General features: G+C 38.4%; 1 protein-coding gene across 11 annotated transcripts in view; it reads left to right on the top strand.

The window, feature by feature from the left end:
- EML1 (EMAP like 1) overlaps window positions 1–24,296 on the top strand; it is a 123,847-nt gene that overhangs the window by 50,282 nt on the left and 49,269 nt on the right. For all 11 annotated transcript variants that reach the window (XM_032112380.1, XM_032112375.1, XM_032112373.1 and 8 more), the window contains exon 2: window positions 21,127–21,309. In XM_032112380.1, coding sequence (XP_031968271.1) covers window positions 21,127–21,309 — 183 coding nt within the window. The remainder of the gene's footprint in view (window positions 1–21,126; window positions 21,310–24,296) is intronic.

Raw genomic sequence — 24,296 nt, 5'->3', positions numbered from 1 at the left:
TTTGTGAAGCTGTAATAAAGAACCTGTCTTTTGATCTCTGAAATCTTGGAGATGATGACAGAGAATAAGTAGGAAGGTTTCATGAAACAGTGTAACAACTACATTTCTTGTTGGGTGCTTGATGTTTGCAAATGACACTAATTGGGCAACCATAAGGAATTGTGAAAGCTTAGAGGGAGTGCAAAAGGAGCTGTGGATGATGCTCTTCTTCCATGAAACAATTTAAAATGTTCATCCATTACGTAATTAAAATGTGGAAGTAGGTCCCTGAGGTTTTTTAGGAAGATGGGGTGGGGATAATGATATGTTAACATGATTTCACTAAATTAATTCTTTGGAAAGTAATTAAGTGAGATTGTCCACACTCCATTACTTCCAAAGGGTAAAATCTGACATGGTCCATCATATTCTCGTCTTGCTTTGAAATGACTGATTATCGAATAAATATAATATATTCACTTGAAAATTAGCATTGGAGATCTCTTACACTGTTTCTAGGTATTGTAGAATGTAGAAACTAATCGCCTTTTTGGATTTAAAATCTGAAATAATCACTTCATTGTGATAAAAGCAGTTTGCATTTCTTAACTGCATAGACCCTGAATTTGATTGGAAACTTACGTCAGGTTCCTGCAAACAAGGAGAGAAGAAGTGTTTTCTGGTTTTAAGTATAACTTCTATAATCTGTTTCAGGCCAATGCATGAAGCATTGCTACTGGCTTGTAGTCATTGGAGAATTGAGTGTGGACAGGAGCTTAAGCTAAGGTTTGAAATGTGAGGTTCCTGAGATACAGAATAGATGAACACATTTCAATATGTAAAAAGAGAAACAATCTTTGTTTCCAGCTAGTAAAGGCAAATATTTTCAAATGAAAACTTTTAAAGACCATTGCATTTTATGAAAACTAGATCTTTCTTTTTCTTACAACTGTGTTGAAAAACATAGCAGACTGAAACAGCCTTTGACATTTTCCAGTGCAGCTCCTGTACACCCAAGTGGGGTTGACTGGGCACTGGTGTCTAGAATTTTCTTGAGGCTGTTGAAGTCAGCAGCATTAGGAGCAGCTCTTTTTTTTTTTTTTTTTTTTTCCTCTTTGTTGAAAAAAAAAAATCCCTCTGAAACCTGAGAAAGATCCTGACAGACACTTTCATATTTATGTTATGTTTACTAAAACCAATTATGATTTTGTTGCTTCCTTTTCCCCCTTCCCTATCCAGCATCTCACAAGCTGTTTTACACAGACCTGTTGCTGCCTAGAAAGCACCATTCCATCTCCCACATGGACATGCTGCTTTAAAGAGCTTGCAGGATGTGGCAGGTGGGTCCTTTTGCTGCCCCTGAAGTAGGTGTGTCAGGGCTCATGTGTTACCCGCATTGTCCCACCGCTCAACACCCAATAAACGGCACGGTGCCCGAGGGTGGCTTCTTGGAGCTGACCGAGGTCTGTGGCTACATGGGTGGTCCAGCAGGCTGGCTGGGCCACAGCGGGGAAAGAGGTCTTTATCTAAACTGATAAAAACCTTACAGGCATTAGCATATCCTGAGGCTCAGGCCAGTCTTTATTCAAACCAGTGTCTGCATTGCTGCCTTTGCATCTTCCAAATGTAGGCCAAAATTACAGGGCAGTGACAGCCAGGACTATGCTTAAATGATCTGAAAAATCAGGACATTGTTTTTAGTTTCCTAACTGTGAAGCTAAACATTGAGTCTTGAATTAAATTTAAAAAATTAATTTAAGGAGTTTCTGTCCATGTATTATATGAAGCACTGTTATAAGGCACATGTACAATACCTCAGTGTAACACAGTAAATAATTACTGATGTGATTTGGTGTAAGAAGCAAAATCCAGACAATGTGCAGGTGATAGAAATTTAATTGTGGACTTCAGTAGGACTGCAGTTTGAAATGCTGGAAATGCTCACAGCAAAGTCCAGTTAAATCTGAAAAAGTGAGGATTCTTAGAAATTTTGGCTCTCATAATAAAATACATATACTACTGTAATTTAGTCAACCCTGTATAATGCCACACAGGGAAGGAGGTGTGAGGGTAGGTTCTTTCCTTTTCTCCCTTTTATACTAGACACTGTGAGAAGTCCTTGTGGTAGCTGTATTTTAGTTTGGAAATAAGAGATTTCCTCTGTGTTCAGAAGTTTTAATGAACTAATGAGAGGTCCTTTGGGACCATATATTTTATACATACAATTTTTAAGTTAAGCATTTGTATGTTTTGCAAGGCTTGAGGCCTTTCTCTACTGAGAAGTGAGAAAAGATCCATTTTTAAAATCTGTTGTTTTGGTGTGTGGTCCGGCAGATGTGTAGGCTGGGGTCAGCTACTGGTGGCATACAGATAAGCCTTTTCTTGACCAGTGTACTGCAGGATCTTGCAGCTGAAGGGCTGAATACTTTAAAGAGGTATATATAAGATGCACTAGCTCTGTTATGCTGCCCTTTAACACTGTGTCCACATTAACAGGAACTGTGGGACAAGAGGAAGAAATCTGTAAAGCAAAATAGTTTGCGGTGAGGGCTGGGGTTTCCATGTGTCTCTGCATTTATGGTGGGCTAGCTCTAACCTGATGCCATGTGCCAAACACACTTCAGCACTGGAGCACTCCTGCTGTGCTACTGGAGTGCACTTCCAAGACTTGGCCTCTCTATGAACCAAAAAAGGCTGATGGGTGATGATCACTGCATAGGCATCCTTTGGGTCCAAACTGAAATATGTATAGGGAGCTGTGGCAGTTTTCGTAGTCTTTGAGAGATGTTTTCTCCCACTCTCTAGTCTTTAACTGTCATTCATTCTGACTTGGGAAGTAACATGGCCAGTACAGCAACAGAGAAGTTGCTTACACGATGTTCTGTTCTGGTTTTCTTGAGAAGAGATTCTTAATATAATGAACAAGGGATCAGAGGACTTGTGTTGGGCTTGAGTACTTCTGTAGGCCTGAAGATTTTTGTAACAGTTTCTTTATCAGAAAGATCATTATGAGTGTTGATCATGTTCAGAACAAAAAATTCAAACTCTGGACTTCTTTCTTTTGAGCAAGTTTTAATGGATCAGACAAAACTAAAATCAAGGCTTTACATTTACAACTGTTCTGCTTTACTGAAAGATCTAAGCCTAGTCATTTTTAAGGCAGAGGGAAGGAAGGGAATATGAGTGTAGCAGTCTACCTGTGCTTTTTATTATTTAATAGCTTGGTGTTTCCACCTCTGTTTTTAAAGCTGAAAAACAGGATACAGATAGTAAGGGCTTTGGTTATGGGATTCCCTCTCCCCATTGTTATTGGTTATTGTATGGTGGATTTTGCCTAGATTGTTTTTGCTGCATTGGACAATCTGTTATTTGAAAGACTTAGGATAAGCATATTATCTGTGCAAGCCTGAAAAAAACTGGTTCTGACTATCATACCAGTAGTCTTTCAGAACAAATTTATAGCTGAATTACATCACTAGTTATTTGAATGGTATTTCAGCTTTCTTTTATGGCCTGGATGCTTTGTTTTGGTTTTAGGAAAGAGTTAAATAACTGAGTTGTGGGATTAAATGTTCAACTATGGAATTGAAAAATGGTTGCTGTTGTGTTAAGGGAACGCTTTATAACTAAAATCCATGGAAGCTGGAAAACACATTTGTTGGTATGGTCTCCCGAGAGCAATATATTTGTATCTACTCACTCATTTTTTATGGAGCACAGGGTTTTAGGCATTAAGGTGAAACTTTACAGCAGTGAACAAAGAAGTGTGGTTTATTCCAGCATTGCCTCATGTGTAAGTTATTTGAGAGATTCTGTTCTGCAGCTGTCAGTTCTTGGTAAGATACTCTTGCTGGGATTGTAGCTTCTTTTGTGAAGACGTACCCCTGGGTGATTGATATGCTTATTTCTAAATTTTGTTTAAATTGGGGGAGTCTATACCTGGTCAACCTACCACTTCCCACCCTCCCACAGGGCCAAGATGAATCAAAACCACTCTTTCTCCTTTCATCTGCCCTTTTAAAATAAAATTTACCTTGTTTCTGATTCATACTGATGCAATACATTTTTCTAACTTTGAAGATGAGTAACACTATGTGATAATGTTTCAACTGTTTCCTTGAAATGAAAGGATACAAAGTAACATAGATGGGGAGACAAAGGGATGTTAAAGATGACAGGCTCAGTCCTTCAGATGTTATGTGATAAGAGGGTGTATAGTGTTCCTTAGGAGTAGAGGTTAATAAACCAGAGAGCTGTGGGAGCTGGAAGATAGTAGTGTAAAATTCAGAAGACTGAGGTTAAGTGGATTCTGGTCTTGAGGGCAAACCTGATGTCCCTGCCCCACTATCTGTTTCTGTTTTCAGCTTGGGCTGATAAACCACCCCACACTGTGCGGCTGCCCAGGAGGAAGGTCTTGTTTCCCTTTCCCTCACTTGCTGTCTGTGGTTTTACCTACTTGACAGACTAAATTGTCTGGAGTTAGTTTAACATGCTAACCTAATAGTAAAAAAAATAGGCAGTATCTCTGTGTCATATTTTGGGTTTGCTTTTGCTGGGTTAGTTTTCTGCCGAGCTGGAGAATTAAATCAGCTTCCAGGGGCAGCAGAAGATAAATTGTAGGAGAAGCGGGTGCTATGGGCAGACTGGGGGCTTCTAGAATGGCCATTGTGTCTTGTGGAACTGGACCCTTGCTTTTGTCATTGCAGCTGCTTGTGGCACAATGTGTTGCACAGCATCAATAAATTAATCCAAGTTAGAAGTGTTGCCCATCTGTTATGTATTGTAGCAGGTAGAAGTGATCCCCTCTTTTCTCTCTTGTGCCAGGGGTAGTGGTGGTAGGCAAACTTTTAAAACAATGTATAAGGCAGTACAAGGGAGAGACATGCAGCTGCTGGAAGACTGTGATAAAGAGGGGAAACTACTTTTTGACTGCTACAAATATGATTGAAAATTGAATTAAAGGTTCATAAAGGTGGAAAATTACCTATGCGTAAATTTAATTTCCAGTCCACTTACCCATTCTAAGCAGAGTGAGCTAACAAATTTTTTTACCATTGAGATTCCTGTCTTTCTTTGGTATATGTTTAGTTTTTGTGGTTGCTTTTCATGTGTGTCTCTGTGTGTTTTGGTTTTTTTTTCCCTGCCTGGAAACTGTGAATCTCAATGTTTTTTGTAATTCTTTTAATGTGCTTTTCAGAATATGACATCACATTCAATTAAAAAAAAAATCATAGTTAGCCCCAGGCACACAGGTGTACTCAATATTTTTTTAAACTGAAATCTTAATCAGTAATTGAATATCACCTACCTTTTTTCTTGCAGTTTAGAAATTTGTAACTTTATATTTCTTAGAATTTTCCTTTATACATTTGAGATAGAAGTAAAATTTCTATCAAAAGAACACTGATCTCTTCTTACTTACATTACTTTACTTGGGAAAATACTGGTTTCAGGGGCATGTTCATCAGATTATTCAATAACTTTTCAGGAAAAGGCATACCCTAAAACCAGAATGAATCAGTAACAAAATCGTCGGTGTGGTGCTGTTGCTCTGTTCTCAGAATCAAGTCTGGCTGACTGCAGCTGAAGTATTCTTTTGATTACAGTAGACTCATTGCAGGGAGAAGAGGAAGATCCACAAGATCTCTGTCCATTGAGGAATTTAAACACAAATGCTCTTGCAGGAGCTAGTAATCATCTGCACTTTGCACTTGAGAGAGAGCAGTTGTGTCCTGTTTGTTTGCTCTTCTTTGCTTCCAAAAGATTAAATAAGCCTAAAGCAGCTCCAGTGATTCCTGCAAGGCTCTGTAGGATTTTGTGAAGCCCACAAACCATTTGATTGATGCTGGGTTATTAACCTTGGTAGTTGTAACTCAGAAGGTTATGAGATATTTGTGTGCATATTGTCCCAGGAGGGGGTAACTTCAGGGCTTTTCCTCCCTTCTAGTTTTTATATTCGAGTTTTTAATTTAAAAAAATGTTTAGCCTCAGGGAGCCCTCTAAATCTAAGCCTTTTACTGCTCCTGAATTTGGCAGTTGCTTCTCTTGGTGTAAGTCTCTAGACATGTGTGATGTGAAGCTTTGAAGTAGCTGTTGCCTGGCTGAAGCCTCTCTGGAGGCAAGGAGAAGGATAATAAAGTTTTGACATTTTCTTTCTTTCCATCATGCAGATATTTTAACAGAAGCGAAACAGCTGATTTTTAGTAAAGACCCTAAAATTACAGAATTGCTAAAACTGTCTCTTCTGCAGTTTGGTTTTAATTTAGAACAATTGCTAAAATCAGTGGTGTGGAAAGCCACATGCATTTTGTCAGTGTTTTAATATCTGGCATTAGTAACTGGTTAATCCATTTAAGAAGTAGAAAAAGAGATTCAAAAAGCAGATGTTGCAGCCCAGTTTTCTTAGTTGTTGCCCGATGGACCACTGATAAATACCAGAAAAGGCAAAGACAGATATTTGGGCAGGGGGAAAAACCCCAGTAAAAGTTTTTGGTTCTTTGTAATTCCCGTTCTACATAGTATCTACCAATCCCATGCTCAGTGAGCAAGCAATTGCCAAGTCCATGGCAGTCTGTATCCCAAATAACACCTTACCTTCACCTTTCTGAACAAGGCTCTTCAGATGCTATCTCAGCACTGCTCATGTACTTCTCCCAAGAACAAAATAGATACAGGCCACCTTTTCCTGGCTGTTCCTAACTTTTTCCAGTCTGGCTCCCTTAAAGTAAGTGTCTGTAGTGAATCAGAAGTAGGACAGATAAACCAGGGAGGAAAAAACGCTATTTCAAACATCTTGATTATGACATGGTGGAAGTCTTTCTGTTTGGGTGTTTCCAGCTGTGGCATAGAACACTTCTGACACTACACTGGTTTGTATTAACTAGGTTTACTAGATTTAGTAATGGCTAAAATACATAAAGTGATTTTAAAACAATTGGTGACATGCAGCCATTGCTCAGTTGACCAAGCTCTCTGTGTTCCTCTGTGTTGCAAAGACTGCACTGTGGAAGCTTTATCTTTACTGTAAATATTTTAAGATTTTTTTGTAGAAACTTAATTTATCTTAGTGTAAATTATCTGGTTTTACATGCAGTTTATTGTAGTACCTTTTGTTCTACTGCATAGATAAGTAGACCTATAAAAATTAAAGTCACTTTGTGCTGAAAACAGCAGTTCTGTTACTCTGCTGACAAGTCAGGGACTTGCACAAGTGTGAAATCCTTCCTCTTTTTTTCCACTTATGACTGGGAAAAATAGACACGTTCTTGCTCTTACGAGTCTGTGTTACCTGTCCTTTAGTGAGCTGTGGTTGAGCACTGCATACTAAATGTCAGTTATCATATTGTGCAATCTGTATGAGCAGAATTCCCACTTCCACAGCTGTGGGAATAGAAATGGGAAGCAGTCAAATAAGCTCAGTCCCTCAACGCTCTTCCCAAGGTGACTGGTGCAGAGTGCAGTGAAGTCCAGGGAATTCTTCTGACCTTTTGTAGGCACAAACCTTGGGAAACAAATGAGCGTTGTTAAAGTGATGACATCTTTCAGATGAAAGTAGCAGCTAAAAAAAAAAAGCTTTTGATACTTTTGACAGGCTTGCACATAATAATTAGATAGTAAAAAGAAGTTGTGGGTTGGCAAGGCATTACATATGAATGATATGCAGGTTCGTATCCATTTTTCTTTAAGCAATGTTGCACTGAAGATGAAGCCCTCTGAACAGTTGTGTAAAGCAGATCCATTTGAGATAATTCAATGGAAGCTGGGGAAAGCTACTGGCACTCTCATTTCTTTTTCTGAAGAACTCCTTTGCCTCAGTAAGAAGTTCTTGATATAGCATATTATGGGTATAATCTCTGAACTGTGTGCATTAACTTACCCAGTTATTTATTCACTTTCAAATTAACTTTCAGGAATAATAAGCTTTTTCTTGCATTATACATTCTGAACATTACCTTTCCTGCCTTTACAAGCTGTCGAGGATGCAAGAAAACAGCTAAGGAGAGGATGATTTTTGTAATTTGCATTGAGAAGGAGAAGGAAGAATAGGAAGAGGGAGTGAAGATTAAGCAGGGCCTTAACCTACCTATGGTGTATAAATTTTATAATTAGTCACAGGAAAATAAATTATGGGGAGATGCACATAAGGCAGAAGACAATATATGGCATTTAGTATTCCTGTGGGATTTGGGAATCTTCAGCCTAATTTGGCAGGGTGTCATCAGCAGGCCAAATGTAGTAATGGCAGCAGAATTGGGTTCAGGTAGTGGCAACTGCCCCTCTCCTATTGCCATGTTTCTGGCTGCTTTCATTGGATTTTGTCCATGTTCTGCATGTTGTGCCATCTGGGAGCCTGATTCCATAATTTCCACGTGCACGCTGGATCCCAGCTCTTTCCCACAACAAACAGAGACCCACTCCTACCTGCTGAAGCCCCCTGAGCTTCCAGCCTGGCAGTGCTGCCAGCTCTCTGCAGTACCTACTGGTGGCAGTCACTCACCCTGTGCCCTGGGACCACACCTCCTGAATGCAGCTCAGATGTGAAGGTATCCCTGCGTGTACTGACTTGAGATATGGGCCAATCTCTTCCATGAAGATGGGAGCAGCAACAGCTGCCTGGATTGCAGGGACTTGTCTGTGGGCAGTCAAGAGGCAGTTGTGAAGGCCGGGTCTGTGCTGACAGTTTTTAGATATTATTTTCTTTGCAAATTTTTAGTACCATTCTGATTTCCTGAGAGAAGGTCAGGCTGAGTTTTGGAGGACTCAGCACTGTTGGGGAGACCTTTTTCCCACTACACTATTGCCCTGTCCTGTGTGCCAGGCTCCAAGCCTTTCAGAATTCAGATGGGAGCTGCCAAAATAGCAGATGTTTCTGCTGAGTGTGCTGTAATCTCTCACAGTACTGATGCTGATCAAGCTTTATGTACAGGTCTCAGCAGCACAACTGAATGACCTCCAGCTTTTGCTGTGCCTGACTGGGTAGTCTTTAGCCCCAAAGAACAGCCCTGACCGAGGCTGCAGGGGTCAGGCTGGGTATTTTTCGCTGATGGTGGAGGTAGAGGATACCTTCCACTAGATCAGGTGTCTGAAAGCCCCATCCAACCTGACCTAGAATATTTCTAATAATGGGGCATCTGCAGCTTCTCTGGGCACCCTGTTCTGGTGCCTCACCAGCCGCTGAGCAGGTTGAAGAGCAAAAGAGTCCGGAACTTGCACCATGAGAGGGTAGTCTCTTGTAGATTCTGTGAGGAAATGCTTTGAAAATTTTTGGGACTTACCTTTTCTCTGCTGTAAGCAGTTGTTCATGAAACAAAATGGGTTTTTTTAATCATCTGGTACAGATTCATGGATGCTAATGCACCCTCCTTGTTGTCGGTTGTTTTGTGGATGAAGAGGCAAACAGATAGAAAGTTCTAGCACCTCTGGAAAAATTAGAAAAATTATTAAGCTTTCCTTTTTAAGATATAAGAAGTAGAAAATGTTAGAACTAAGGTTGAATAATGAAGCTGAAAACAAGACTGTTTTAATCCTGTGTTACAAGATTTTTTAATTACTTCATCATTCCCTATAATTTTCGTGGGAATTAGTCCTCATTCATTTCAGAAGAAAGACTTTCCTGGAGTCAGATAAATCCAATAAATGTATTTAATGTAATTTTGAAATGCAGTAAATATAAAACCATTAAATTTGATGTCCAGTTCAAAAGCCTCTTTTTCATGCAAGGGGAGCTAGTAGGAGATAGAACTACTTTGCAATACAGTAGGAAAAAAGATTTTTTTTTTTTTTTAATGACTAGGGAAGCAGGAACTATCACACTCTGTGAATGACTGCTCAAAATGTGGTTTTCAGTTAAATATTTGGATTTAGGTTTATTCTTGTATGGATTTTTGAGGAGCAAGTTGTTTGTTTCTTTGCTTTGGGTTTTGTTGGTTTTTTTTACTTGATAGTGTGCCTATGAAGCTTTCTTGTTTCCATGTAAAAGGAAGAAAAGAGAGATGTGGATAGATTTGCTTGAGTGTGTGACCCCTTTGTCTTAGTGGCACTCACCACTACAGCAGTTGCTTGTTGGTTTAAGTGTAACAGGATTCCTGATCAACTGTATCATTTTTCCTTTCTTTTCAACTTTTGGCTTTGCAAACACTGAATGCTTGCTTTTGGTGAAGAATCAACATTTGGAAACTGTTACAAGTAGGACTATTGAGGCTGAGGAGTTGGGTCACTGGCCTAGGGAAGCTGTAGCTCTGGGGACTTCTCTGCCATGAAAAGAGCTTGACTTCTAGGGGGTTTCCTAAGTGTATCTTACCATGAGCTTGTGTATTAAGTTTGTGGCTTTTGTGTAACTGAGTTTTTTTGTGATGGAGCTTTACTGTACTAGGCTTTAATCTTGACTGTCTTCTGCTAAAATGAAGAATATTTTGAAAAAGACGTTTCCTGCTTGCTGTGGATGACTTGAAAAATTGATGTCCTGCGAGCAGATATTTTTTTCTGAACTACCTCTTCAGTGCAGTTGGGAGAAATGTTTTCCAACCAGTTTCAACTTTTTTTTCCATCTCTTGTAATCCTAGTGATTTTCAAGTTCAATATGGTGCTCACCTTACTGCCCACAGAAATCACTGCTCTGTGCTGTGTTGAGGAAGTTTACTGTACCTGGATATTGTTTTGGGCAAATCTTATCACTGCAGTAATCGTTATGTACTTGTAGACCACTAATCTATGTTCAGGAATGCTTTAAAAAATGTTCCTTTTTGAATTGTAAGTAAAGATTTTACTGTTAAACAGTGCCTTTAAAATAATAAATTAATTTAGTTCAAGTGGCTGTACTTTACCTAACTTGTGTCTGTACACTTGCATACAGAAGTCTGACTTAGGTGAGGTCCACCCACATCCAGAGCTAAGAAAGCATAAGAAAACTTTTCCCTTTAAGCTGAATGGCCATATTAGCCTTAAAGGTTTGTCTTTGCTGATAGGCTCCACCTTATCATGAAGGTTGAAGCTCAGATTCTCATTAATCACAGAGCTACAAGAGCCTTATCAGCCAGATTTTCTGCAGGGTTTGTTCTCACTAGTCCTTCAGCACAGTGCTGTTAGGAGATGGCTTTTGGAAAAGGATTTGCTCTGCACAGCCTTCACCCATCTAATCTCTCGAGTGAAAACCCATACAGTAGAAGTACTGACTGCCACCAGTAAGTGGGAAATCAGTCCCATAAAGTCCTTGAAGGAGAGGAACGGTCATGAGCCAGGCTCTGCTTGGACCTTGGCCTGGGGCTTGTTCCCAGCCAAGGGCAGACGAGACATCTGCTGACTCTGTTGCTTTTACTGAGGGCTCTCTGTAGCCCTGGGGAGATACAATTGCATTCGTTGATCAAAGCGTATTTGTAAACTTCTTTCACCCAACATGAACACTATAAAATAGTTTATCTCTGTCTCCTCCTCCATCTCCTCCTCCATGAAAGCTTGAACTTCTTTTAAAAACAGGCAACGTGCATATTGTAGCATTGCCAAGTCCTGCAGAGGATGGGGCAAGCCTTGGAATACAACTCACTTGCTCTCACAGGGCGGCAGGACCACACTTGCACAGTGTGCTGGGAATGGCATTGCAGCTGGGTGAGATTTGTGACAATGCTCTGCACCCTGTTGTGGGGAAATAAGAATATGATCTCATGCTAGGGAACCCAATTAAAAATAAAAAGAATGCAAATTGTCTTCCATTAGAGGAGTCGCATTTTTAACCAAATAATTTTTCAGATTATGTGTGTTTTTCCGTTTCCTGTAATGAACCTGAATTAATTTTTTATTTAAGCATAGCAAATAAAGGGATTTTTTTCTTCCTTCTCCTAAAAAGCCTCAAGGCCGTCATCTTCCTGGTTAATACCAGGACATCAAACACTGTATCAAATGTGGTTTCTCTGGCTGTGTTTGAGTCCTTGGCAAGGGCAGTTTGTTCTTTCTGCATTTATGTCAGCAAAGGTTTTTTTGCTGGAGAGTGGGAATATGTGATCAGAAGATTTTACAGTAAGAAAGTATATTACTAATAATTATATTACTGTATTATATTCTGTCAGAATTAAATGAAGGGAAGACTTAACCCTAACTGAAGATGAAGATGGACAGTGTGAGTAAAATTCCAGTCTGTTATGGGCATCCTGGATGCTTTTTTACCTCTTCCATTCAAGCAAAGCTATCACTAGTTAATTGAAGTACTTCTCACGAGCACTAGATTAACTGTCCATAGTGGAAAAAATTGCACATTACTGTGAGAGACAGTAGTGAACAAGACAGGTTTTAAAAGAAGACTTAAAATAGTTTTCTAAATTTGAGATAATTTTTCCTTTAAATATTTAGATTGTGATTTGTCTTCATGACAACCTGTAATGAAGTCTAATACTGCATTAATTTCAGAAACTAAAATATTCACGAGGTACAGAGTTCTAAAGAAAAGTCAGACCACTGCTGGAAGTAAAGCCATTAGCTGAGAGCAAGTACCAGAGTTTGCAAAAGTGATAAATCTGCTTTAGACATCAATAGCCCCTTCTGCAGGTGCAGGAGGAATGTTTTATTCTCTTTGTATTGTGTCCCTTAGTTTGAGTCCACAGAAAACGATTAATAAAGCTGATAAGCCTTTAAGAAATGTAAATGCAGAATGTTTGGGAGTGGTATTTATTTTACAAATAAATGCTATTGATTAGAGGCCGAGATTTTCCAATTCTGATTTCTCAGAGGATACACTTATAGAATAAGACAAAACATTAACTATTTCAAATTGATAACTATGGATTGCTTGCTACTGATGTAGTCTCAGTTTAGTAAATTTTTAATTTCTTGAATGGAAAAATGTTTAATTGCTTTTATATTTCTGAAGTTTAATAGTGTTTTCAATTTGTTCTTAAAAGACCGTATACATTATAATTTTCATTAAAATGCAGATTATAAAAAGATATAGGTAAAAAGCTAGCAGTCCAAGTAAATTTGAGTATCAGTTGCTATTTTAATACTGAATACAGAAATTAGGAAAATGACAAAATGTATGCTGACCTAAGTAGTTTCCTAAGTGTTTAAATGGTCCTGTCTCTAATGTAACATAAAGGCTGCATTTAACTGCAGATCAGCTACTGACTGATATGTCTTAGGGTTTCTTGATAGTGTGAATCAACTTTTCTTTTGTAAAATAACTTAAATACACAACAAACAAGAAAAAAATAAAATTGGCTTGTAATGCATTATCACAGGCCAACATCAGTAACTTCTAAAAGTGTTTTAAGTCAGTTTTCTTGCCTTTTGAATCTCTCCCGACTGCAAGTAAAAGTAAATCTTTCTACTTTTATGCATATGGCATAGTTGAAGAATCGAATGGGGATGTCTAGTTTTTTAAGGCAGTGAAAAGATGTTACACTAAACACTATAAAGTTTCTAGGAGAACGTTTTTTGTGAACTGATGTGAGGTGTTTATTTGCATGTGGTTTAAAGTACATTTAGGAGAAGCCAATCTCACATCTAAGTTGGTTCTTTTTGTCTAGTAATGCTAAACAAAAGCTGAAGGTTTTTTACCTTACATCATGTGATGAATTTGCATTCATTCCTTCCTAGCTCTTGTTGGATGACTTGGCCATTGAGCCATAGCTGTGACGTGGAGATGGAGAGTCACTGCAGATGTTTTCCCGTGTTTCACAATCTATTTTTCTTCTCCTGTTTTAAGGGTGTGATACAGGTACAATCTCAGCACATCACTGAGAATATAAGGTGGAAAAACACAGCCCAGCTCTTCTGCCCTGGTACCTTAATTACCCTTTGGTTCCTTTATTAGCAAGTTTGTGTTAGGCTGTATCTTCAGCTTCTTAACTCCAGGCAGGTGCCATGGAGTCACTTCCTTTTCAAACTGCTATTCTTGCATTAATGTTATGCTACGGAAGGTTGTCTTTACCCTCCTGATTTCTGGTTGCAATGCTGGGGTTTGGAGTTTTTCTCGATGGTATCAGCTGATCCCAGGACAATGTGGTGGAATCATAACTGGCTAAAACATTTTCTATTGACTTCTGTGTTCAACAGAGGCAGCACAATAGTTTTGAACCGTAAAGCATTTATGTTGATAGACCTCTTCTGGGTAAAATTCTTCTAATTTATTGATGTGTCAAAAATTTCTTCCATCTTCCTCTTAAGCGCTATTGGGGAAGATAATTTTTAACTGGTTGGTTTCCAAGTAGAAGCTCATCTACCATCTGCTTGGGAAAAAATGGTGAGCTGTTGGCTATAGCTCAACAGCTACAGGCAGGTCAAGGGCACATGCTTGTAATTTTGCTGCAGTGATTCCTAACTAATTAGCGACGAGGAACTTTCTGAGAATGTACTGTTAAGATCATTTTCTTCTCTCCCATTTTGTTAATGAATGCAGTGCTCCCAGCTGTGAGGCTCTGAGTGATGATTGCTATTATGGATTTATCCTTTCAAATTCTGCCTCTAATTTTAGGAAATTATATTCCCTGTCTCTAAGTTTCTAGTGGTAAAACTGTAAAAGGACAAGTTATTCCTCAGTAAGTGTTGGGAAATACAGTAATCAGATTTTATAAATACTGGATTGTATAAATACTGGATTGTAATAGCTAGCTGTATTAGAGGAGGGAAAATACTGTTCACAAAACTAGAGTAGTCTCTAGTCCATATTTGTTCATGAAAAAATACTTGTATTATAATTCTTATGAGAATTGTTTAGGAGTGATCCGTTCTCACAAGATGATGCTTTAGATCACTGTTACTGTGGTTCCCAGTACATCCAGAGTAAGGCATTAGGCACATATGTGGGATAGTTTTCTTCCCATTTCCTCCTACACATACATACCTTGTGAGGACATGGAAAAACTAATCTGGTCTGTTCAGATTACTTAATGTGAGATGTACCTGATTGTACCCAACCAGGGCATCTCCTTGCACTGCTAATCACTCTTATCTTAAGAACGTGCATTAGAATAGAGAATGAACTGAAAAGTTGTCCTACCTGTTCAAAAATGGTACGTGTGTATACATACATAAGCTTATGGATAGGCATGGCATTGTTCCTGTAGCTGTTTGGTTTAAATATTAGATGTGACTTCTTGTTCCTCATAATCCAAATTTTCCGTCTCAAAAAGTGTATATGATGCTTGCACTTTTATCCTATTATATATACATTTATAGCAAAATACAATTAGAGGATTAGACATTCAGCTATTTTGATTTCCAAAACTTCAGGTAAAGCAATGATGTTTACAGTTTTAACTGCAGGTAAGAAATTCTGCCTGATTTTTTCCCCCTAACCACACAAAGTAACAAAATTAAACAGGATAACATTATTTTGGGCTTTAAATCCACTTGCTTCTCACAGTGGAAAGCTCTAATCTGGCAGACCAGTCCAGTATGTGCCAGAGTTTATGATATGCTGTTGCCCATATGTGTTGTCATTGTCCCCAGGAGATGAGCCTGGAGGGCAACTGCTGTGTTTCAGGTATGGTACAGTGTTTTGCATTAGAAAAGTGAGCAGAGGAAAGATATTTAGTCTGTGAAATACTGTCGACACTAATCTTTTAAACAAAGGAGCTTGGCATGGTGTTGTCAAAGGAAACTAAACCTGCTGGTTTATTTTCCCATTGTTTCCTTGCACAGAGACTCTGGTCTGCAAACGACCACTGACATTATGCCACAGAAATTGCTACAAGGAGAATACCTGGTACTCTCCAATCTTGCTTCGAAGCCTGGCAACAGTGTTGTGGCTGCATTCCCCTGTTTCTGTGCTACCGTGAATTGCTTGTGTTCTTTCTGAGAGAAGTCAGATGGTTTTCTCTCTTCCTAAGTTTTTTCTCTCTCTGTTGCTGTCAGCTCAGACAAACTGCATCTATTAAATAGTTTGTCTGTCTGACTTCTGTGCCCCAGACTCAAAGATGCATGAAATTAACCAAAAAGGAAGGGCAAAATTTTGAAGATGTAGGAGATGCCTGCCACAGAGGGATGTTTTTCTGCTCTCTTAGAGTTTCAAGCTAAACATATGGTATCAAGAGAGGTGAAGCAGAGAGGTCATTTGAAAGTTAGTGGTAGTGTTACTCCCAGGATGCTTGAAGGAAATAGTTGAAATATCTCAGTTACTTGCATGAGATCTCAGTGATGATGTGGGCAGGAGGAAGGGAACTTGCCAAATTTGTGTCAAGTGACATGTGCCACATCTGACAGCTTTGCAGTTAGTGGAGTCCAAAAACCATGGGCCTTTATGGGTAGAAAGATGTTTCTGGAAGTATAGGATCTTCAGTGTTCTTAATTGCTTTCTAGTATACTGAATCAAATTCAGTCTGTGAATCTCCCAATTTGCAGGATTGTGCTTTTTTTTGTTTGCTTATTTTTTCATAAATACTATTTTTAGCTTTCTCTCCTTTGAGGGTATGGCTTTCTCAGCAACTGCTGTGTTCTGCCATAGAGTTAGCTGCATGCTGAGGGTGAAGAATTCCTTTCTGTCCATGTGCAGTTTCATAAGGCTCTAGAAGTCACTCTGAAGTTCATAGCTATTTCCAAGGAATGTAAATACTTGTACCAGCTGATTTCAGGAGAAGTGCAGAGCGTGATACACTTAGTAATATCTCTCAGTGACAGAAAGTATTCTTACCAGTTGAGCTCAATTCAGGCTTACTGGCACAATCTATGTCTTTATGCTGGAAGAAGAGCTGCTCTGTGTGTGGGTGATGCTGCCTTTCCACTGCCATCCCTTGCCATGTTTTTCGTCATGTGGGTTATCTTTATTTTTTACCAAAGACCACCACTGGAATTTGCTGTCCTCAGAAGGCTTGCGTTTTCTTTCCTGATGTCCTGCAGAGTGTCTAAACACAAGGACATCACTGCAAAGGCTTTGAGATGCTGCTTTTAAAATGTATTATAAAAGTGTCTAGCAACCACAGTTGCAATCAGTTTTGGAAGTACTTCATGTACAGTTTTATCCTGTTAATTGGTGCTCCAAAGAGGCCATGTAGATTGAATAAACTCAAATTTGTTTGCCAGTCTTTTGAGAATCAGTACCTAATGTTTCCACTGCATGGTCAGCTGCGGTGGTCTGAGCTGGACAAGATAGCCTCAAAATTAATGTCTGCATAATGCAAAGGTGAAATATGTTTATTAAAGTAGTTCTTCTGGGGGGAGAATGCCAAGTCTATTTTAATTATTTCATACTCATTAATGTACAGATAAAATTTAGGTTTTTCAGAAGGTAGTAATCTACAGAAAATAGTATGCATCTAATAGGCTTCCTTCTAACTTACAGTGTAAGTATGTAATTTAGCTTTAGCCTACATACAATGAAATAGTATTGAAATCACTCTTGTAAACAACATACACGTCCTGTTGTTGGCTTTGCTTCAGCTGTTTCTTCACATTTGGCTAAGCTCAAGTAATAAATTGCTGTAAAACTGGAATACGCTCTGGAAGGAGATTAATCATCTGACTCAGTATTGTCTTTAGTTTGCCACGAGAAATCTTTCCAATCTATGAGATCATGGATTAGTTGGTTGGACAATTTAGAGAGGCATGTAGTACATTCCCCTTTTTTGCTGCCTTCCTTTTGAAACTGTAGAATCTCAGCAAAGCAAAAATGACAAATTACTCTTTTTTCCAAGTATTACCACAAATACGTATTGTGATGAAAAATCAGGCATCTGAATTGCTACCTCCTTGTTTTATCTAATTTTGGACATTGTAGGTGACATTTATATCATGAGATGTAGATTAACTCCCTGCCCATTGCAGGTGGGCAGAAATCTTTAAGGTCCCTTCCAACCCAAACCATTCTATGATTTACATGCTTGAGATAATGATTTAGACTTGCCTTAAAATCTGTGAAAAGAAATTAACATTGTAGAAAGTGACTCACTTCAGGTTTCTAAAAACATGTTGCATAAATTTCACTGTAAAGTCCTTTTTCTTCCCATTGGTGAAAAAAGATAATGATTAATTCTGTTGTGCTGTTGATGCTACTACCCATGTAGGTGATACAATGTCTGTTCTGTCCATCCTTGGGCAAGGGGTGGTAGTGACTGTTAAGGAGATCTAACACTTCAAGGCAATTTGCCTGGATTTGCTGTCTCCTTCATATGCCTTTCCAAATTTCATTATGAATGTGTGCTAAAATACTTCTTGCAAATGTCCTTTGCTGTGAGGATGAGTGGTATACTGCAGAGGCAGGTCACAAATTAGGCTAACAATATCAGTCTTGCTTGTGTGGGCAGAGTAGGTCACATCTGTTGCGACATTTTTGTTGTTGTGTTGTTAGTTTATAGCATTAGTTGTTTTTTTCTCTTCTGATACCATACCATTTCTCTTATTTGGCTGTGTTGAAGTTGCAACTTTATTGCTTAACATACTGGGATAGAATGATCTCAATGGCAAGAACATTCCATCCTCAACTTGCATAACAAACAGGTTATGCTTATTTTATAATTGAACTTTGCATTCTTCATAAAATGTAGTTTTATTGTGTTCTGTGCCTCTTTTCTAGCTTACTTGTACATGCATGCAAAGAGGAGGTAAAGTGAAGTGGTGCTGGACTGTAAGCAATCTTGTCTCCAGCTGCAATCTTACTGAAAGCTGTTAACTTTTTTTTTTTCTGCATCCTTGGAAGGGAGCTGCACCCAGTGAGGTAACCACCATAAAAACCAAACAAGCTGTAGGTTACAGCAAGGATGAGGATTATGTTGCCAAGACCGTACAAGAATGATGATAGTGGAAGGTACAAACGTTATGTGTCCCACGAAAGGGTTTGCTGGGGTCTGTTGGTCAGTGAGAGTGTGATGGAAAGAGTCACAGTGGCAGGTGGGGGAAGGGGGAAGAAGGGAGAGAGCTGTACATCTTAACAGTTACTAGTGGGAATGATTTCTTACAGGACTGTAAATAAACCAGTGCCACTGATTTACCACTTGAAGATTAATGTCTGAGCAAAATTACTGTTTCTACGCGCTTAAAAAGTAGTGAAATGGATGAGAGTGTTTTCTTTTTTAGCAATGGCTAGATCATTTCAACACCAACTGATTTTCGCCTGGGTTTCCTTTACTGACCTGGTTTTGCAATTTGGCTATTTCTTGTTGACTGAATTCAGAGGAAAACTATTTGTGATGATATTGAATTTAGCAGAATGGCTGAAGTTTGAATTTGGCTTGTATTGGTTAAATCAAGCTTTTGATTTGGTTGCCTATTGTCCAGTATGCTAATCCATGTTATTTCCAGCTGAGTTAAAGTGTAAAGTCATTAGAGCAGCGTGGGGCTTTTGTTTGTAGAGGAAAGGTTAAGTTCTGCAGGCAGCTCATACTGCTGCCAGCATAGCTGCTAATCTGAGTTTGGGGACTAATTACCAGTAATAGCTACAGGACAGAGTCCTGTGTTGAGCAGAAGTCTGATTAGGACAATGTTTGGAAAGCTTTGTCATGGGAAACGTTTTTTAACATTTTTCAGGAACTTGAGTTCTGATTTAGTTCTTTCAGAACCATTACTTGCCTTACTACTATATTCAGCCTAATAATATCCTAATGCTGTTATTTTAAATAAGGTCTGAAAATCCTATAACAGAATTAACATACATTTTAAACTGTCATAGCCTGTAGCTATTTATGGACTGTCAATATTGTTATATTGTTTCTGAGTTGTTTCTAATTCAGCTGTTGGTAACCACAGATAGCTGCTGGGGGTGTGAGGGATGAGGAAGCCAAAACTGATCTGATGAACAGATTTCAAAACCAATCTGTATTGGAGTGGTTTGGAGATGAATAGATTTAAAAAAAAAAAAAAATTAATGCAATTTTTCCCTAGACCCTTATGATTAAAAGTTTGTGTGCATTAACATTTTTGGATATGCTTTTAGAGGTACTCAGAAACAGTTGTTTTCCTTTTTCAAGCACTTAACTTTGTTTTAAAATTCAACAGGAGTTATTATTATACACAAACCATTTAACTTTCATATTGTGCCCTTGTACAAAAAAAGTGGAAAACTCTGATTTGGAATGGAGGTGAATTAAGAGCACAAGAAATGAAAACAAATAAAATCTTCTTCTAAAGAGAGGTCAGCTTTAACAGAAGAAATACAGGCCGCAGACTTGCATTGGGAATGAGGGAGTAGTCAACTATGATTGCAGATAGTAGCATAAATACCTATTTTTGCTACAGTATGACTTATTAAGTAATGAATTGAAAGCTATGATCCTTGACTAACATTACTTAAGATCATCCAATAAGTTAGTACCCCACTTTTTTTTAGGTTTCAGAGCCTAGTTCAATAAAACTTTGCAATTTTCTTTAAAAACTGTGCATTATTTCCCTAATTGTTACTGACTTAGATGTCTTTGGTGTTGCTTTCTTCTCATTTCTCCTAACTTTGTATTGTAATAAGTTACAGTGTTTCTATGTGATAGAACAAAAGTGCTCATTTAGGAAAAATATTCTTCTTATTAGTTTTGAGTGGAAAGAATGTGTAGTCCTCATCATGGATTTGCAGACTTGAAGCTTCTATGGGTTATTTCCAAATAATGGGCGTATTGTATGCAAAGTAATGACCCTTTTAATAATTTGCAGTCTTAGAGTATAATTACTGAGTAATTCTGAATTTATTTGGGGTTTTATTTCAGTCAGAGGGAATGTTCTCAAAGCTGCTGGTATAAACTAGGAGTTAGCAGATGGGGTCAGTATCTGTTCTTCAGTCTGTGTACAGTAGCTTGAAAAAGTGTAAGCCTATCTGTTACTTATATATGTATAATGTATCTCTATCACCCATATGAGAAAGAAAAATCTAGACGGGTGTGTAGCATATGAGGAAATGTAACTCTCTACCTGAATGCCCAGCAGTGTCCGAATGCTATGTTGAGCAGAACAGTGAAGGGTGATGATTGATCACTGCAGTTCTGACATGCAGATAATTCGTAGTGGAACCCAATTAACAACTGGCTCTGAAGCCAACCTCATCATCACATCTTACTTAAGTATTCATCTTTCATTTATTTATTTTTATTTCCATCTCTTCCTTTTAGTCACTTAAAAACTTTCTTCCTCAAGAAGTCATCAGGTCTGAGAAAAGCCTTGTTTTTACCTGCAGTCAATTGCATAAGGTACTTCATGATGGCTATCCGTTATTGATAATGCTTATTTTTTTTCTGCTGTTTTGTTTAGATGACAGTGCCTCTGCTGCAAGCAGTATGGAGGTAACAGATCGCATTGCCTCTCTGGAGCAGCGTGTCCAGATGCAGGAGGATGACATCCAGCTGCTCAAATCTGCCCTTGCTGATGTGGTCCGACGCTTGAATATTACGGAGGAGCAGCAAGCCATGCAGAACAAGAAAGGACCTACCAAAGGTTTGCATTTCAGATAGATGTAAAATAGATAGTGCACTTCAATGAGTGTTTCATATGTATTAAAATAAGGTATTCATTAGCTCTTGAAATATTCAAAATTAACAAATCAATTTGAAATTCAACCTGTTAAAAAGAGCACATAAAAATCCAGATGGTTAAATCTGTCAGCCTTCTACAGTTTACACGAACCAGCAAAGCATTTGCATTTTCTTAGTGCTTAATCCACAATCTACATTTAACCATTGCTACCACTTCCTTACTTCTGATCAGGATTAGTTTATAAACTCTTTAGGGAAGGCATTGTCTTCTGTGGGAGAAACTCCTAATAGGTTGGGGTTTTTTTATCCAAAAAAATGAATTAAACTTAAGTAAAATGTAATTAAAATTTAATTATACATGTCTTAAGTGTCTATAGATGATACAGACATAAGGCAGATCTCTAAGCTAGCAGAGTTGACATAACTAAGGAAATGGTACAACACCAGCTGCTCAGCTACGAAAGAAAGGTAGAGCTGTGGTGGTTGCCTGACCGTGTTCCAGAGCAGCAGGTCCAGAGCCAGTGAGGTGCCAGGTGTGACAGATGTCACTTCTTGGCAGAATTCTGTGCTGTGCCCACGTGCTACAGCATGCTCTCTCGTGGCTCCTGCTCTGCAGGAACAGGTTTGTCTGTGCACAACTCAGAAAAGCTGGACCTGAACATCCAGCGCTTCACAGTAGTAAAAGTTTGAGAACCCGACTAGTGTGGTTTACTGTAGTGTGTGAGGCTGCAAAGGCCTGGGAGGCTGCCTATGTGCAGCTTAGAGAAACATGCAAGGTATTTTAGAGTGGTTTTAGGAGTAAGAGTGGTAGCAACCTAGATGTTGAAAGAAAGTATGGCTGACTTTACAGGCTGTTGTCTAATTTAACAAGTTGTTTCTCTAATCTCAGTTATATATTTGTGACCTTGCAATAAATATTTAGTTCTAGTCATTGATTTAACACACTAGGTAGGAACTACTTAATTTGCTGAACTGAGATGTCATGTTTGTTACAAAGTTTTGTGTCAAGAGATGAGGAAAGCTGAAAGGGACGGAATTACAGAGCCAAATTATGAGTTGGTTGTGTCTCATGCTTGCTGTCAGATAGAATATGCACTAAATATCTGCAATCTTGTCTTCATGTTCCCTTCCCTTTCTGTTGTAATCTCCTTATTTTGTCTTTGTTTTATTGAAAAAAAAAATTAAAATATCAGATAAATTAAATGTTACTAAAGATAGCCTTCACTGTGATAAAATGTTCCATCAAATCTGGTTGTACAAGGGATTAAGAGCATTCATGTTGCCTGTGAAATAGATACTATCTGATGCAAGGAGGAAATAAAGTCTAGTAATTATTACTGAGTTGTAACCAAATCTGTTCTTGCCTGCTGGCTTTACTTAGCAAAATACAAACCAGATTTTCATGGATTCTGTGAGCAGAGTTGAACTCTAAATCAGGAGGAGTTTTCTTGGTCATGGCAGATCATTAGAGCCATAGTTCAATGTACATTGAAGAAAAGCTGCTGTAAGCCTATCCACCTGTCTTCTATGGCTGTTTTTGGGGGGATTCATTTGTTTGTGGGATTTTTGTGTGCATGTGGTTTGGAGGTTTTTTTTAATGTAGATATGGCATACCTGGTTCTTTACATGTATGTGAAATTACAGTGTAAGAAGTTTTACTGTAATAATGCAAATAGGGGGCTACAAATATCAACTGCTCTTCCATTGCAAATTACTAGAATGAGTCCTGGTATTTGCCAAAAAAACCCACCTAATTTCTGGAGAAGATCAGCACTGTGACAGTTTATGTAAAGAACTTTCAGTTTGCTGTACATCAGCTGTAACATTTAGTGTATGCTCAACCTTATTAAACATGAATTATAAACACGAAAGAGAATCTGAAGTATTCTGATCACTTGTTTTTTCCACCTGTTTGTCAAATATGATACATTTCACATGATGGCCTATAACTCCTATAGTAGGCACAACTACTTTATAACGAATTGTATACAATTACTTAGCATAAGAATAATTTCAGTATTTTAGTTTGGAATGGCATTGTGGAGGCTCCTGATGGAGACTCTTGGGAGACGGGCTTTTTTAGACATGGGAGGAGCTGGAGTGGCAGCTTCTCATGCTTTACCCCTTGGGCTGCATGGACCGAGTCTGTTTATTTTCCCTATATTGTTTAATCACTAATTCCACATTTGAAATTTTAAAAAGTGGAATTTGATCCCACAGAATGTCACAGAAATTGTGTCCATGCAAACTGGAGCTTGAAGCATACTGTATGCTGCTGTTACCATTTGATCTATAGATGAAGTAGATCAGGATTAAGTGTGTGTTGGGGGAGGTCTGTGCTTTTGGAAAAACAGGATCCCCACTGTACTGTATAAAGTCTGGAACAAGAGTCTTCATGGGACAAACAACTTAATTTTTCTGAGTACTTCAGATTTAAAATTAATTTAAAGATTTCAAGTTCCAGACTTTCAAATCTAGAATGGAAAAATCTTGAGCTTGTTTTCAGTCTTTCTGTTCTTGTTCTAAACTTGAGCTAAGCAGTTTAAAAGCAGCATACATCATGGAAAGGGAGCAGCTTATCTCGTCCGTTTGTGGAGCTCCTTCCCTAATGGTGTTTTGAGTTTTTGTTTGGGTTTTTTTTCCCCTTTCCTTATTTAATTCTACTACTTGGTGGAGTTTCAGTATGGCTTCCTGCCTTTGTTTTACTTGTGTTTGTTGTTCTTTCCTTTTGCAATTACTGGTTTGTTTGTAAACTTAACAGCCCTATTAATCCATAGATCAGAGTATGATTAAAAAAGCTGCTGCTGAGGCTGATAAACTTGTCAGTCCTGCTACCACAGGTAAGACCTTGAAGCACCAGAACTTCCAAAATAAACATTACTGACAAAGCAGTAATAGCACTGTGTTACTGACTTCTAACAGCAATGACATGTTTGGGATTGTGTGACT

Source organism: Corvus moneduloides, chromosome 6, assembly GCF_009650955.1.
Source record: "Corvus moneduloides isolate bCorMon1 chromosome 6, bCorMon1.pri, whole genome shotgun sequence".
NCBI classification, from domain to species: Eukaryota; Metazoa; Chordata; class Aves; order Passeriformes; family Corvidae; genus Corvus; species Corvus moneduloides.
This window is presented reverse-complemented; position numbering and strand designations above follow the sequence as displayed.